General features: G+C 35.1%; 1 protein-coding gene across 2 annotated transcripts in view; it reads right to left on the bottom strand.

Moving 5' to 3' along the window:
* CTNNAL1 (catenin alpha like 1) overlaps nucleotides 1-13,849 on the bottom strand; it is a 110,412-nt gene that overhangs the window by 13,089 nt on the left and 83,474 nt on the right. For both annotated transcript variants that reach the window (XM_072411885.1, XM_072411884.1), the window contains exons 10-12: nucleotides 10,279-10,371; nucleotides 6,427-6,577; nucleotides 1,346-1,383 (exon numbers count right to left, since the gene is read on the bottom strand). In XM_072411885.1, coding sequence (XP_072267986.1) covers nucleotides 1,346-1,383; nucleotides 6,427-6,577; nucleotides 10,279-10,371 — 282 coding nt within the window. The remainder of the gene's footprint in view (nucleotides 1-1,345; nucleotides 1,384-6,426; nucleotides 6,578-10,278; nucleotides 10,372-13,849) is intronic.

Genomic DNA, 13,849 nt, shown 5'->3' with positions numbered 1-13,849 from the left:
ATTACTACTATCCTAATAACCACAGGATTACAATATTACTACTATTCTAATAACCACAGGATTACAATATATTACAAGTATTGTTACATTTTTGCTGCATCTGGTGATCAGATTTTCCTATGTAAGGATTAAAACTGTATGCGGTGTAGCTCAGAACTGACAAATGCATGTGTTTCCAGATGACCTGGTTAACACTTGAAGTAACCGTAGCCCGTTGTTGCGATACATGCATTTTTCAACATGTCACAGGACAGGCAAATATGATGCTGTGAGCAAAATGTGTAAATTCTTGTGTACGATGTAAATGATTTTAATCCAAATTAAAATGATTAAAGGCTTGATAGCGCTTAAAACCAATGCATGGTCTGAAGCACTTCTCATTACAGAAACCATTGCTCTGAGGAGAAAGCATACATGAAAGGAATCATTTCCAGACATGTCATGCAATTTGTACAGGATCTTCACATCATTTAATATCCAGAACTGCTTTTTATACTTTCAGCAAGACTAACAGGAAAAATGTGACAATTTACCCCTAAAGTGATATGTTGACTAAAATATATTAAACTTGAAAGCACTTGGAAGATAATAAACTAAAAGCTACAAATATACTGTATATGGTTTCTCAAGTAAGCACAAAATTTCCCCTTAGTTCTATGAAAAAAAGCAAGAGTTGGCCAAAATAAAATTTTTTTCTATCATATTGTTAATGTGGAACTAAATTTCTGCATCCAAAATTCATAATCAGACAGAGCCTTATTGCAGAAAGGGACAGACGAAGTTCCTTCTGCAATAAAACATACTTACCTGCCTGATCGCGGTCTTCTTCTGTGAAATGTGCAGCTCAGAGTAAAAAGCCAATATACCTGGTGTATCCTGACTTCCCTGGTGGCTTTCGGGCCTGAATTAACTCTCTGCGTAGTGAATACCTTATGCCAGGCCAGCCAAGCAAGATGTATAAAGATTGAAAGGGAGAAGAGAAAAAGGAAGATGGCAGAACCTACAGCTTCATCCAATTTAGAATCATTTTTTTTTTCAACCTACTGCTTTGTTTTTTCTACTCCTTTTTTGACTCTTAAAACAAACCATAAACCAGTATAGATTAAGAACACATATTTGCCTACACATTAACATTGCACATCACTAATTTATTGACTGTGTCACAGTGGCACAAAAGTCAGACCTTAACAATTTATGGCGGTGTACCACAAGACACTAGTGTATTTACCTGTGGTGTGGATGTGCTATTAGGAATGTATGACCCCACATTGTACAATGCAGAACATATATGTAAATGGGCCCTTAACTTAAGTGCAGCTTATAGCCTAACAATATACAAACTTACCCCAGGTCTTGGAAGTGAAAGGTAGGTACGTTTCTCACCTGTTGAAAAAAAAAATGATTGATGATTTCAGCTTTATTTTAGGTAAATCATAACAGCAAAAATATTAATATTAATGACAATAATAGTAATAATGATAAAAAAAATATACAGTACGATACAAATATTAATATACAGTACTAAGCATGACTTTACAGTTTGTGATCCTCTTGCAGTTTTTTTTTAGAACAGTCACATTTAATTTATTTTATTCACATGTTGAAAACATCTACGGAGTGCTTCAATTACATTTCATTTCTTTAAGAAACCTGCAGTGATCTACAAGTATTCAGGGGTGCTATTACATTCCTTAAATGCTTAGGACACAATTGGAACCATCTTGTAAGTGGTACAACTTCTAAATAAAATATACATTTTCTAATGTTATTGAACTTTCATTTAATAAACTTAAGTTTCATTTTGGATACGTCTTTGGGACCAAACCGTGTTCCATGTCTATTATGAGATCTTGGATCAGAGCCTTTACCCACTATGCTATTTTTATATAGTTATGAATCACTACAACTACATGATTAGTAACTGAATGTATTTAGCACAGTAATAATTATAATAAGAAAACAATCCTATAAGGAAAGTACATTTTACATTAAGGTAAAACAACAACTTTTGACAAAGACTAACCATTTCACTCCACTTCCCCTCCATCCAATAAATAAACAGAAGTAAAGCACTGTATTAGTATTCAACTCGCTGCCCTATTTCCTTTATGAAAACATTGCTATTTTTCTGAAACAGGCCAAAGCATGTGGACTCTTCTGACTCGTTTCATCACATTTTGTCCTTTACTTACCACATGCATTAACCAGTCATACCCAAGATCTTTTATGGTGATTTCCCATACTCAGAGGTGCATTATCTGCTAAACATTTTAGTTCTTTTCCTGACCATTCTTTTCTGCACAAAACACCTTCCACTACATTCTCTATTAATAAATTAAATTACACATATAAATAAGATGAAACTTCTTGTATTGACCATGACAGCCGAGGAAACCTGGAAACTTTAGCACACAGATTCTACTCCCAGACAACTAGCGATTTAGCCCTCTAGCATCTACATATTTATATCTAAATATAAACAGTTTTGGGTGTAAAAAAAAATTTACAGAAACCCATAAATGTGCACTGGATACTGGTTTACACACAAAGATGTAAATTACATTACATTCTTTATTCTGTACTCCAATAAAAAACCTTACATTCAGTATCTCTGGACTGTAACTATTTGTATACCATGAAATAGATATTCTCCTTAATCTTCTAGTGAATATTTGTTTGTAATCATAAATGACAAAAAAAAACATGGTCACTATTAAACTTTTTATCTTACAATGCTTTGTGACTTCTCTTTGACTGTTTTCTTGGCAATTGGTTCAAAGGCTGCAGTGATGTGAACACATAAATAAAGGCTGTGGATTTTGGTGACTAAAGCATTCAGATGCTAGTGATTTATTATTATTACTACACAGTATTTATATAGTGCCATCATATTACGCAGCGCTGTACAAAGTTCATAGTCATGTCACTAACTGTCCCTCCCATAGTCATATGTCATTATTGTAGTCTAGGGTCAATTTTGGGGGGAACCCAATTAACCTCACTGCATGTTTTTGGGATGTGGGAGGAAACCGGAGTACCCGGAGGAAACCCAAGCAGACATGGGAAGAACCTGCAAACTCCTTGCAGATAGTGTCTTGGCTGGGATTCGAACCTGGGACCTAGCACTGAAAAGGCCAGAGTGTTAACCTCTGGAACCATGGTGCTGCTCATTTATATTTGGTGAGAGATGGTTTGAGCTATTTATTTAGAAATAAAACTTTCAAAGTGCAAATTTGTTGTATAGACATACAATGGCTTTAAATATTTGGTGGAACATCTGTGCTTACAATTACAGCCATGAGTCTTTCAGTTGAATGTTTTTTAGTAAATTTACACATCTGGTTCTTAAGCTTTTTTAAAAAACATTCAAAGTGTTCAGCAATGACAACCTGCATGGTTCTTTAATACTGGCTTTATTTACATGTTTTTTTCTATGATGCTTTGCTACTCCCCTCATATTGTGCTGTTTTATAACCTAAAAATATAAAGAATTGTGCTGCCCAAGGAATTTAAATGTTTTATAGAAACCTTTATGCTGATAATTACAGCACTTTTAGCAAACACATAAAATGTATATACATATACACACATATACACGCTTATACTCAGTATAAACAAATCTGGATCCTCAATTTTTTCCCATCATTTTCTCAAAACTGCTCTAGTTATGTAGGGATGGGTCGGAACTATTTGTGAAATGCAATTTTTCAGGTCTCAGTTTTGGTGTCATCACCCAGGAAACCCTCTACTACAGATTTGCTGTGTATCTAAGTGTTGGTTTAAGCAATCTATAAAGTCCAGTTTTGTGAAGTATCCGGAACACTGCTTGGGCATTTGTCACTTTATATAGTGGAGTGTATTAGTAGATGGCCATACTTATGCAACCAAGACTTTCCAGATTTGCTTTATTTTTTAATATGTTGGTCTGTTGTATATTTTTCTCAATTTGGCATGGACTAATTTGTGAAAAATCCAAAATAAATCAATTAAATTCCAGGACTTAATAGTGTATTTGCACTGCCATATGGGAACAATATGGAAATATATATTGATGTTTGTCTTTATTATTAAAGGAAGAAATGACAACTTTAATTCTGCATTTACTGAAAATGTTGTCTTAATTTATATTTTGCTCACACAAAGATTCCTGTGCAATGAGACGTAAAAATGTAAGCATAATTTACTCACTCTAGAATAATTGCAGTCAAGTAAGAGTACATAATTTGACATGAAAAGTAATCACTGGGTTGAAATACTTCATGTGAAGTGACTGCACTAGCAGTCGTGTATATTTATATAAATTATACTTGTCAGTGCCCCACATTTTCTTGCAATAAAAGAACACAAAATCCCTTAAAAAAAACAAACAGAAAGCAACAGGTTGTGATAGTAAAAGTAAAAATGTTAAGTAGTATTATTACTGATCATTACTCAATATACAAAACAAATAAATGCCTAAAGCTGCAAGCTATGTGTTGTTCTCAAATATTCCAACATTTTTATGACTTTTTAAAATGACAGACATTGGTTAACTGTCTAGTAAAAGGTAAATGCAGTCTGTCTTAGTTGTCACATACAAAATCACACAATATTATTCTGGACATCCCTATTAACACAGACTTAACAGTTATTCCTAAATGGAAACATTAAGAAGATAATAGCTTTGCCACAGTGAAATCTGCTAGTGACGTACCATAGAAGTTGATGAATAAGGCAGAAACCTATTGATATATGCAGAGATGGAGTAAAGGTCAAAAGTGATCCCAGTCCATCAGATATACTGTTTTTCTAAAGATCTTCTCAAATATTTTAGGGCAAATTATCTCCAAAGAAGCTTCCACCCACTCCATTTGGTAAACAACAATAATTTGTCTTTAAATAAGGCAATAGGGTGAGGACTAATCCAGTTGTGCACAATAGTTTTGAGAGATAATAAGCAAGATTTTGCTATACCCCTTAGTAATTCTCGTCCTTTGCAGGTTCAGTTCACCAAAGTAGCCCAACTAGATGTAAAGATAGAACATTTACCAGATATCTCAGGGCATATGAGGCTATAGTTCCCCAAAAATAACTAATCCCAGGGCAAGCCAAGAACATGGGTACAGGTCTGCTTCCATTGCACCACATTTTAAACAACTTGGGGAAACGTTAAATCCGGTTTAAAAATAAGCACATTGGCGAAAAATATATGCATAATGATGAACTCTTAGGGTAGGTTCTCCGAGTGTCGGCTCCTGACCTATCAGGGAAATGCTTCTTTCACCTACTCGGACCAGAACATCTACTCTCATAGTCCAGATTCATTTTGTATGAACAATATACATCTGAAATTGCTTGTCTAACCAGATTAGGTCTCTGGACGATAGATTTTTTACAACTGAGGAAACTTAGGCGTGTAGTTAAAGATATGCAAAAGGTTGTGTTCTCAAAAAAAGGGGGAAGAGTGGATAGTGCAGAGCGAGAAATAATTTTCTCAGACAATTAAACACACAACCTCTCAGTGTGCAGGTATATATATTTTATATAAATTCTGAAGTAATGAGAAGAACTCATTGGAAATCATTGGAACACTTTCTACATTTTCTTTTTAACACGATCTACAACCAAAAGATTTCATCTATCTATGAATGTAGCAGTACACATTTGTTTAAACTCCAGCTGTATATTCATTCATAACATCTGCACTGCCATAACACTGCCCTACTCATTCTTGTAGATTCTAGATACAAGCCATGTGCTTGTTGAAAGACAACATTCATTTAAGCATGCATTTTCCCATATTTGAAAACAATAAAAAAACATAGTATACAGGACCTTGGTTGGCCCTTTGCATGAGGACATTAAACTACCCATCTCAATTTAATCTGCAACAATGTTAAACTTTTACAACATTTATGAAAACTGTATTTTCTTGTATTGCAGTCACCCTTTAAAATAAATCTAGTGAATGCTAGTCATTTTCAATAAAACCAGAGTTTGTAGAACATCAGTTTTTAAAAGGAAGTGTATTAACAGGCTTTTTCTCCAAACAGTAATTTCATGGTCTATCTGTGCAGGGGAAAGAAATTACTTCAGACATTTTGTGCTAAGGCAAAAACACAGATCAAAATATTGTCTAATTATATATATGAATCGTTTGCTTGAGCATTCTGAGAAAAAAAAGTTCCTTTACAAAAAAAGAAAGAAAAAATTTAGTTAAAAATGATCATCAGAGTATAAACCCTTCAAACTAATGTCCTTGTACTTTGTCATATATGTTGACATTTAATGTCTAAAGCACCCTATGGGGAAAGCATCCCTAAACATTTATAACCAGTGCATTCTACTTGTTAGAAATGTTGCCAACTATCTGACTCCCACCAACCACCCCATATGGAGAGGTCAGATAGACTCCACCAAACAGATGTCCCAAATCCTCTTTCTTACCTCGTTTCCCTTCAAAAACATCATTAATCTCCCGCACCAAAATGGACATGTCACTTAGCTGGGACTCCCAGGCTTCACAAAACACATCCAAGTTTTCTTTAGCAATCTTACTAGTTGGATGAAGCGCTAAGGTCTCTGCTGCAGACACAATCTAAAACAAACAAAGTAATAAAGAAAGCTGAAAACTGAAGGAAGATTTTTTCTACAAATAAAACAGAATTCCTGATAAAATTAATGAAAATTCCAGAGTGTCCACTGGAATCTGTGCACCAACTGTGACAGCTGTGAAGTGAAAAGCTATATAATTAGGCTATTCTTTTTTATATGAATTCCAGCTAGCACAAAATCAGTTGTAAGGTAGCAGTAATTAGGGCTGTCTTTATAAATTTGTGGGCCCCATACTAGGCAAACTTCCTGGACCACCCTTAACCCCCAAGTGTAAAAGTTCCAGCATTGTCAAACTCTTTTGATCGGGTACAGAAATACCCCTTGTACTCCCCCTGACAGTGGCCCTGGCAGTAATATTATCAGCACTAGCTGTAAATTTATAGGTTCACATAATTGTAAGCTAGTTCTTGCAGCTAAAAGACCATACAGTCTTGACCCTATGCAGCCCTAGTGACAAACCTACATGGAATCAGTATAGAAAAAAATATAAACATATTATTTGGAAACACCTCAATAATAATAAACCAAGTATATTAATAAAGACATATGTTTATGTGTTCTAGGATCTTATGGGAATATGGAAAAAGCTTGGTGTGTAAACTATCCTAATTATTGGTAAATTCTACCTCATTTTCTAAGCACTGTTAGGCTAGAGTCAACCTTGTGTGGTTCTTTAATGTTATTCATTTGAAAAAGTTCCTAAAAAGTTGTACAAACCATTTGTTGTTGTGTACCGAATTTGCAGGTGTATTATAGTGCAACAGTGTTAGGCCCTATAGGAGATCTCATTATTGGTGTACCATGTATGTGTTGGCTATTAAAGCAGCCCTGTATAATTACACAGAAAAAAACATATTCACTTTCTAATTATTGTAATTAAATATTTTCTTTGAAATGGCATGCATTGAAGCTTATCATAATATATTACAGTGTTTGGGCCAACAGCTACATTAACTGTTACTGTTCCTCAGTTTTATGACTCTCATCTTGAATCTTTTTTTCTTCCTATCCCTCATTTCTAGGATTGCAAAATACAAGTCTGACTCAGACTTAACATTTGCCAATAAACATTTTTTCCAACACTGGGCCTGATTTAATAAAGTTCTCCAAGGCTGGAGGATACACTTTCATCAGTAAAGATGGGTCATCCAGCAAACCTGGAATTAATTTCTTAAAAGTCATCTGTTAGCAAATGTTTTGAACCCTGGGCCAGATCAATTCCAGGTTTTGCTGGATCACCCAGCTTCAGTAATGAAAGTAAAAGCTCTCCAGTTTGGAGAGCTTTAATACATCAAGCCCATTGAGAGAAGGGAGTATGTTCTGTGTTGAAAGACTAAGCCCACTCTGGGCAGTAAATACCAACAGTAAAAAGAACAGCAACATAGTGGAATATTCAGTTTTCTGAAAAAGCAGACCCAGCAAAAACAAGATTACAAATCAAAGTTAACAACTCCTTTTTCTGGCAATGCACAAGAAAAATACATTTATATACTACATGTCATGCTGCTTTAACTATGTGTGGACAGCTGCCTTGGCCCAAAGTCTAAAGGTCTAAAGGCACCAGATTCGGTATATTAGAAAAGTATTAATTTATCATATTGGTGGTCCAGTGTTTAAGGATTTCAGGAGTTTAAATGTAGGATATTTGTCCTAACCTTTATCAAAGTCTAGGACTTTTTAATATTTGGCTCCTCTCCCCCCAGCTACTGATGATTGTGCCAATATTACCAATAAGAAGAATTAAAACTAAGATTTGCTGTGCATTATATAGCAAATCAGCTGTCAAAATGTGATTACTGTGTAAAATGGTATTTGCAGACATTGACAATGTCATTGAGTAATACAGTGTAGGCTGTTGCAATAAATTTAAAGAAATTATTCATTCAAGTTGTGGCCTGTGGTCTGCACATGACAACAGTTAAAACTTACAAGTAAACCAATTTTAAATAAAAGGTATTCTAATTTAGCCAATACTCTACCATAATGAACTCTAACTTCCTCCCCCTTACCCTTAACGTTAATATTTATTTTTTTAAATTGTATTTATTGTTTTGCATTAAGATTTTGTTTGTTATTTTTCTAGTGTTGTTAACAGGATAGCCTAATAAAACTAAACGTTGTCATGCTCTGTACCAGAAATATAGATACAAAGAACATAGATTACAAAAAAAAAAAAAAAAAAAAAAGCAGTATTGCCAAAAAGAAAGCCTTGTACCAGCAAAATCAAATAGGAAGAACAAAAACCCCTGCATATAAGTTTGTTTATTTAAGTATTAACAAGGTTGTAGTTGAAAAAAAATATAAGGCCTATAGCAGAGATGTAACCTACTACAAGATGAATATATGAAATTAATTTTTTGTATCTCCTTCCAAGTGCACAGCACTGTAAAAAAGGAGAGAGACAAACCTAGGTACAACTTGTCTATAGATCACACTATATATATTTGATATTGACATGCATTTTAGTCCTGGCACAGATACAATGATGCCCACCTAGGTTATGTCCATGTATGCAAAAGGAGCTAGTAAAAATAAATGTAGGTGTACCTTTGCACAAGAGGTAAGCTAACAAGATCCAATCAAGCTAAGAAGGTTTACCCAATTTGCCAATCAGCATTTGTGTCGCAGAGGACATACAGGTGACACCCACTTATAGGAGAGCAGGATAAGTCTTACAACAGCACAAAAAAATTGTAAGTTTAGATTTTGCATGGATGCTTATTATTTGTGTTAAAAGCAATTGTTTTTGAATGTTTGGGGTGACAGTGTCAAGGAATGAATTCAATATAGACCGGCTACTTGGCTACCCTGAACAGACTGTTCTGTTCTATGAAGAGGGGAAAGAAAAGGACTAGCAGAAGGCACCCTACTGTGTTCTCTGTCATTTAGTGATCTTACACAGTGGATTAGAAATACATTTTTTTGGACACTTTTCATCTCAGGTGAAAATTTAGTTAGTACGGGTGTCTGAAGATGTCATTTGGTGAACTGCTGTGCTGAAAACAAGACGAAATTCTAGCATCTGTACAAGCCTTTAGACAGAGAAACAACACAATAAAAAAGTAAATAGGAAACAAAAAAAAAGAGAATTTGCCAGTTAACATGAACCACTAAGAATATTGTCAGATAGCAAAAGTATCATTTAAAGAGCAGTCATTCTAGAATTTGCTATCCTTAATTGCATTTTGCAAATGATTTGTTGTTGTTGCTGTATATTTTACGTAACATCCACTTTTAATTCAGCCAGGGTTGTTGCCGATCTTTTTACTGATTACAGATTCTACATCTGCCATTTTGATTCAAGAGGTTCTAAAGCCTGTGAGAAGAAACATACGTTACAGAAATTTTCCACTTTTTTTCTGCTTGTGCAGCATTTTTATTTTAAAATCTGCTTTTATATATAAAAACCAGAGTCCATATCAATCAACACAATTCAAATTTGATGATGCTTGTTTTAAACCTAGAGTCAGTGTAATGTCAGTAAGTAATGAGGCAGATAGTATGGCATGAATTTCTAGTGGGAAATGCACTCTCTATGCAGTCTGCTTGAGTACATTAAAGTTCAATTTCCAGCTTCAAAGACAGCTTTGACTATCAGCAACCATTGTAATATGATCCAATGTAAATATTGCACATATTTCTGGTATCCTACATCATAGAAACAAAGGAAGGAAAATTCCATACCTGAGGACCAGTCACCTGGAAGGTATCTTCAGCATGAACACACGTTATTTCCAAAGGTTCTGTACCTGAAACATGTCTCAACAATCGACAAGTCTGCAAGTAAAAACATACATTCCTCAGTGACACAAAAAAAGTTCTATACTGTTCTGCTATGATTAAGGACTGGAAATAGGACAATACAACGGAGGTGTTTTGCTGTTTGAGTAATTTATTTATTTATTGGTACTGCGGTATTTCTGACTGCCTGAGGGATGACAAACACAATATCACCCATTTTCTACACTCTTTCAGCTTCTTGGAAAAACCATCATGTTCAGTTATTTCAGTGCCAATTACGGGAAAAAGAAGTTCAGATAAATCCTGAAAAACTTCAACTACACAATATTTACATCTAAACCACATAACAAAAGCCTTAACATCACCTCAGAAAAACAAACTTCTCAAAAAAAAAAAAAAAAGGAGAAGCCATATTTAGCACTAAATTGTAGTGTTTAACAGACTGTCCGGAAGATTTCTTTCTGCCTTCAGCATAATTACAGAATTTATTCACTTACAACCCATAACTGTCTAAAGTAAAATATTATAATAAGTGCAACATTCAACATACCTTGCAGTTCAACATTTTCCCCATAAATAGGTTTAAGAAAAAAAATTAGATTTACCTTATATGCGAATTGATTTTTAAATTCCAATCTGAGAATACTTTTCCAGCATTGCAGAAAGTAGTTCTTAGATTGCCCAATTACCAACAAAATTCAATGGGACAGACTGATACACTGTAGTAATGTTGGGATGAACATATTGGGTACTAAACAAGCTGTGCTCCCTGTGTACATCTCAAAAACATTTCATGTTAAAAAAAAGTGTACCTTTAATAAGTAAATGCATACTAGGGATATAGATAAACAATTCACGAACTTAGGAAAACAAAAGAGTCTAGGTTACAAACTTGTCCTATCAAACAGAAGAACTTAATTTTAAATTTGGACCAAATGAATGCTGTACTGTACTAGCACTTACTTTTCTGGGACTGCCACTGACAAACATTAAATTATACCTTCACCATTTATCATGTGGCTGGTTGTGGAATAGGACCTTTCAAATGAAACACCTAATCCGAAACTAAAAAGGGAAAAGAGTTTACACAATATGTTTATAGTCCTCTAAAAATATCTGAAAGGGTTTGCTTAAAGCTTACCCTGCCTTTCAAATTGCTTACTCTGAATTGACTATGCAGTTAACTTCTCACAGTTTGTGAGTTGTGTAGTTTAGACGCTACAGCAAATAGAAAAAACAGGCCTGAGTTGAGCAAGCTAGCAGAGCTTTGGGGAAGGCCTGCATGACTAGGAGATAAGTGGAGCAGACAGGTTGGAATTAAAAGTTGTTTAAGGTTATAGAAGGTTTAGTTTGAGTATTGGGGGGGGGTAGGTATAAGGGCTAAAGTGATAAAAGTGAGGAGGGCAAAAAAGCGAGGTCACAAAATTCTTTTTAGCTGTGATCATGAAAGCCTCCTACACTCCATCCTTTGTGTTGCAGAGGAGGATAAAGGGGGTTTTGTGTTGCCTGGGATGGTTAGGTATGCGTAAGCGATTGAGGTCCTTTAAGGCACTGTTTCTGGTGTTGGGGACCCATCTTTAGAGTGGAGTCTCTTGAATAGTGCGAGTCAAAAACTGATGTGAACTAAGTTTTTAGTTTGGGATGGATAGCAAGCAGTTTGATATCGTTCCCAAGCTGGGTGACCGTGCAGGTCCAGCAATATCATGGTGGCACAGATTCCAAGTTGGTGTTGTAGATGCCTTTGAGGATGCCTTGAAAGACTATAAGGAACAATTTTGTTGCTTAAGATTTGTTATTTGATTCATGTTTTATTTTTTATTATTATGTTATTGGAGGAATATGTTATATGAAGGTCTGCTATTGTTAATAATAAAAGGCCTGTGGGTCATTTGACCAAAAAGGATATGCTTGTCTTTAGTTTGGAAAATGGGGTGTGAGCAGGCTGAGCAGGATGGAGTCTGCAAGATTATGTTATACAGCATTTAAGAGCTAGTCTTCTTTCCCAATTGAAGGGCATTTAAATCATCTTATACTTTCCTCAACAACCCGACAGTTTAGATTCACCTCTTACTTGCATTGGATTGCAATTACTCAATAAATTATATACAGCACTTGTCAGCCCCTCCTATCTGCCTGCATTGAGAAATAGTTTATCTCGGGACAGGAACAGCGCAAAACTTCTGCAGATAAAAAGTGAAGCAAATATATCCAGTTGCCCACTGCAATACAGGTGCAAAAAAAAGTTTTAATTATTTTTATACAAACTGAGAAAACCAGACCATATAAATCTGAATAAAAGAGTTCAGACTTTCCAGTTATTAATAAAATTGAAGAAAAAAAGCATCAAAGTTACTACATAAAAACGAAAGAAAAATCAAATGGTAATATATGACTAATGGAGCTATTTAATAGAATAGGCAAACATCTCATTTCGTTCCAGATTTTTTCACTGTATGCAGTTAATGTTGAGAGAGGTTAACAGCACATGCTTCAGACAGGTTAATCCTTTAGCCTGTTAGATGGCCTGTACAATCTGGATAAGGTAAACTCTGAACATTCTGATTTAAACAAGTTTATTGTTGCTCCCAGTATACCCATCTGTCAGGAATACATTTCCATAAATTAGGAGTTAGGCTGCATACACACATGCAATAATTATGGTTGGAAACAAACACCTAACGACCGTTCATCCGATAATTGCTGATGAACGGGGATTGTCGCTGGAAACGAACGACCATCCCGGCGGATCTGATTGGGCAACGATCGTTCTCTATCTATTGTGTGTACGGTCGTTCAGTGATGGTGGATGGTTCTGCAGTACACTTTCTCCTTTACATGTCACTTCCTGCATCGTTCAAACGAACGTATCTAGCGTGTGTACAATATTGGTGGATTATATTTGAATGATCGTATCGTTACAGCATCTACAGAGTTGCACAATGCGATCTTTCAAAATATTGTTAGTCGTTCGCTTTCTAACAACAATTGGTGCACGTGTGTGACATTGTTCTAGCCTGGCTAATCAACATGGCTGAAGATCTTGAACCCAGAAGAAGACCAGGGGAAGATGAGAGGAGTGGTGGGTGTACTTTAAAAGGGACATTGTCTGTCCCTTATGCAATAAACAACCTGTCTGTTCCCATTTTTTTATATTTACTGTACATTTCCACTTTTAAGTACAGCAGGTAACCTAGCTGCAATAAACTCTTGACTTGCTAAAACTTAGCCCTATTGGAACTTCTAAAATTCTATTTGCAATGTATTCATACAAAATTTTGCTCAATCTAATTATACATACTCCTGATAATTAAGGTAAAAATATTAACAACCACTGCACTAACCCTAATATAAGGCACACATAAAGTCCAATGTAGTGAAATCTGAAGAAAGAAGGCTGCACTTAACATACTGACTTAATAATGCTGCAGTATTTTTAAAGTTGCCTTCTGAAAGTACTGCCTAGTCTGGCAAAGGAAAAAGACATAAAACATGGGCAGTTGAGGTTTTCTGGAGT

This window comes from Pyxicephalus adspersus, chromosome 5 (assembly GCF_032062135.1).
Source record: "Pyxicephalus adspersus chromosome 5, UCB_Pads_2.0, whole genome shotgun sequence".
In the NCBI taxonomy this organism is placed as follows: domain Eukaryota; kingdom Metazoa; phylum Chordata; class Amphibia; order Anura; family Pyxicephalidae; genus Pyxicephalus; species Pyxicephalus adspersus.
Note: the sequence above shows the minus strand (reverse complement) of the source record. Positions and strands in the feature narration are given on the sequence as shown.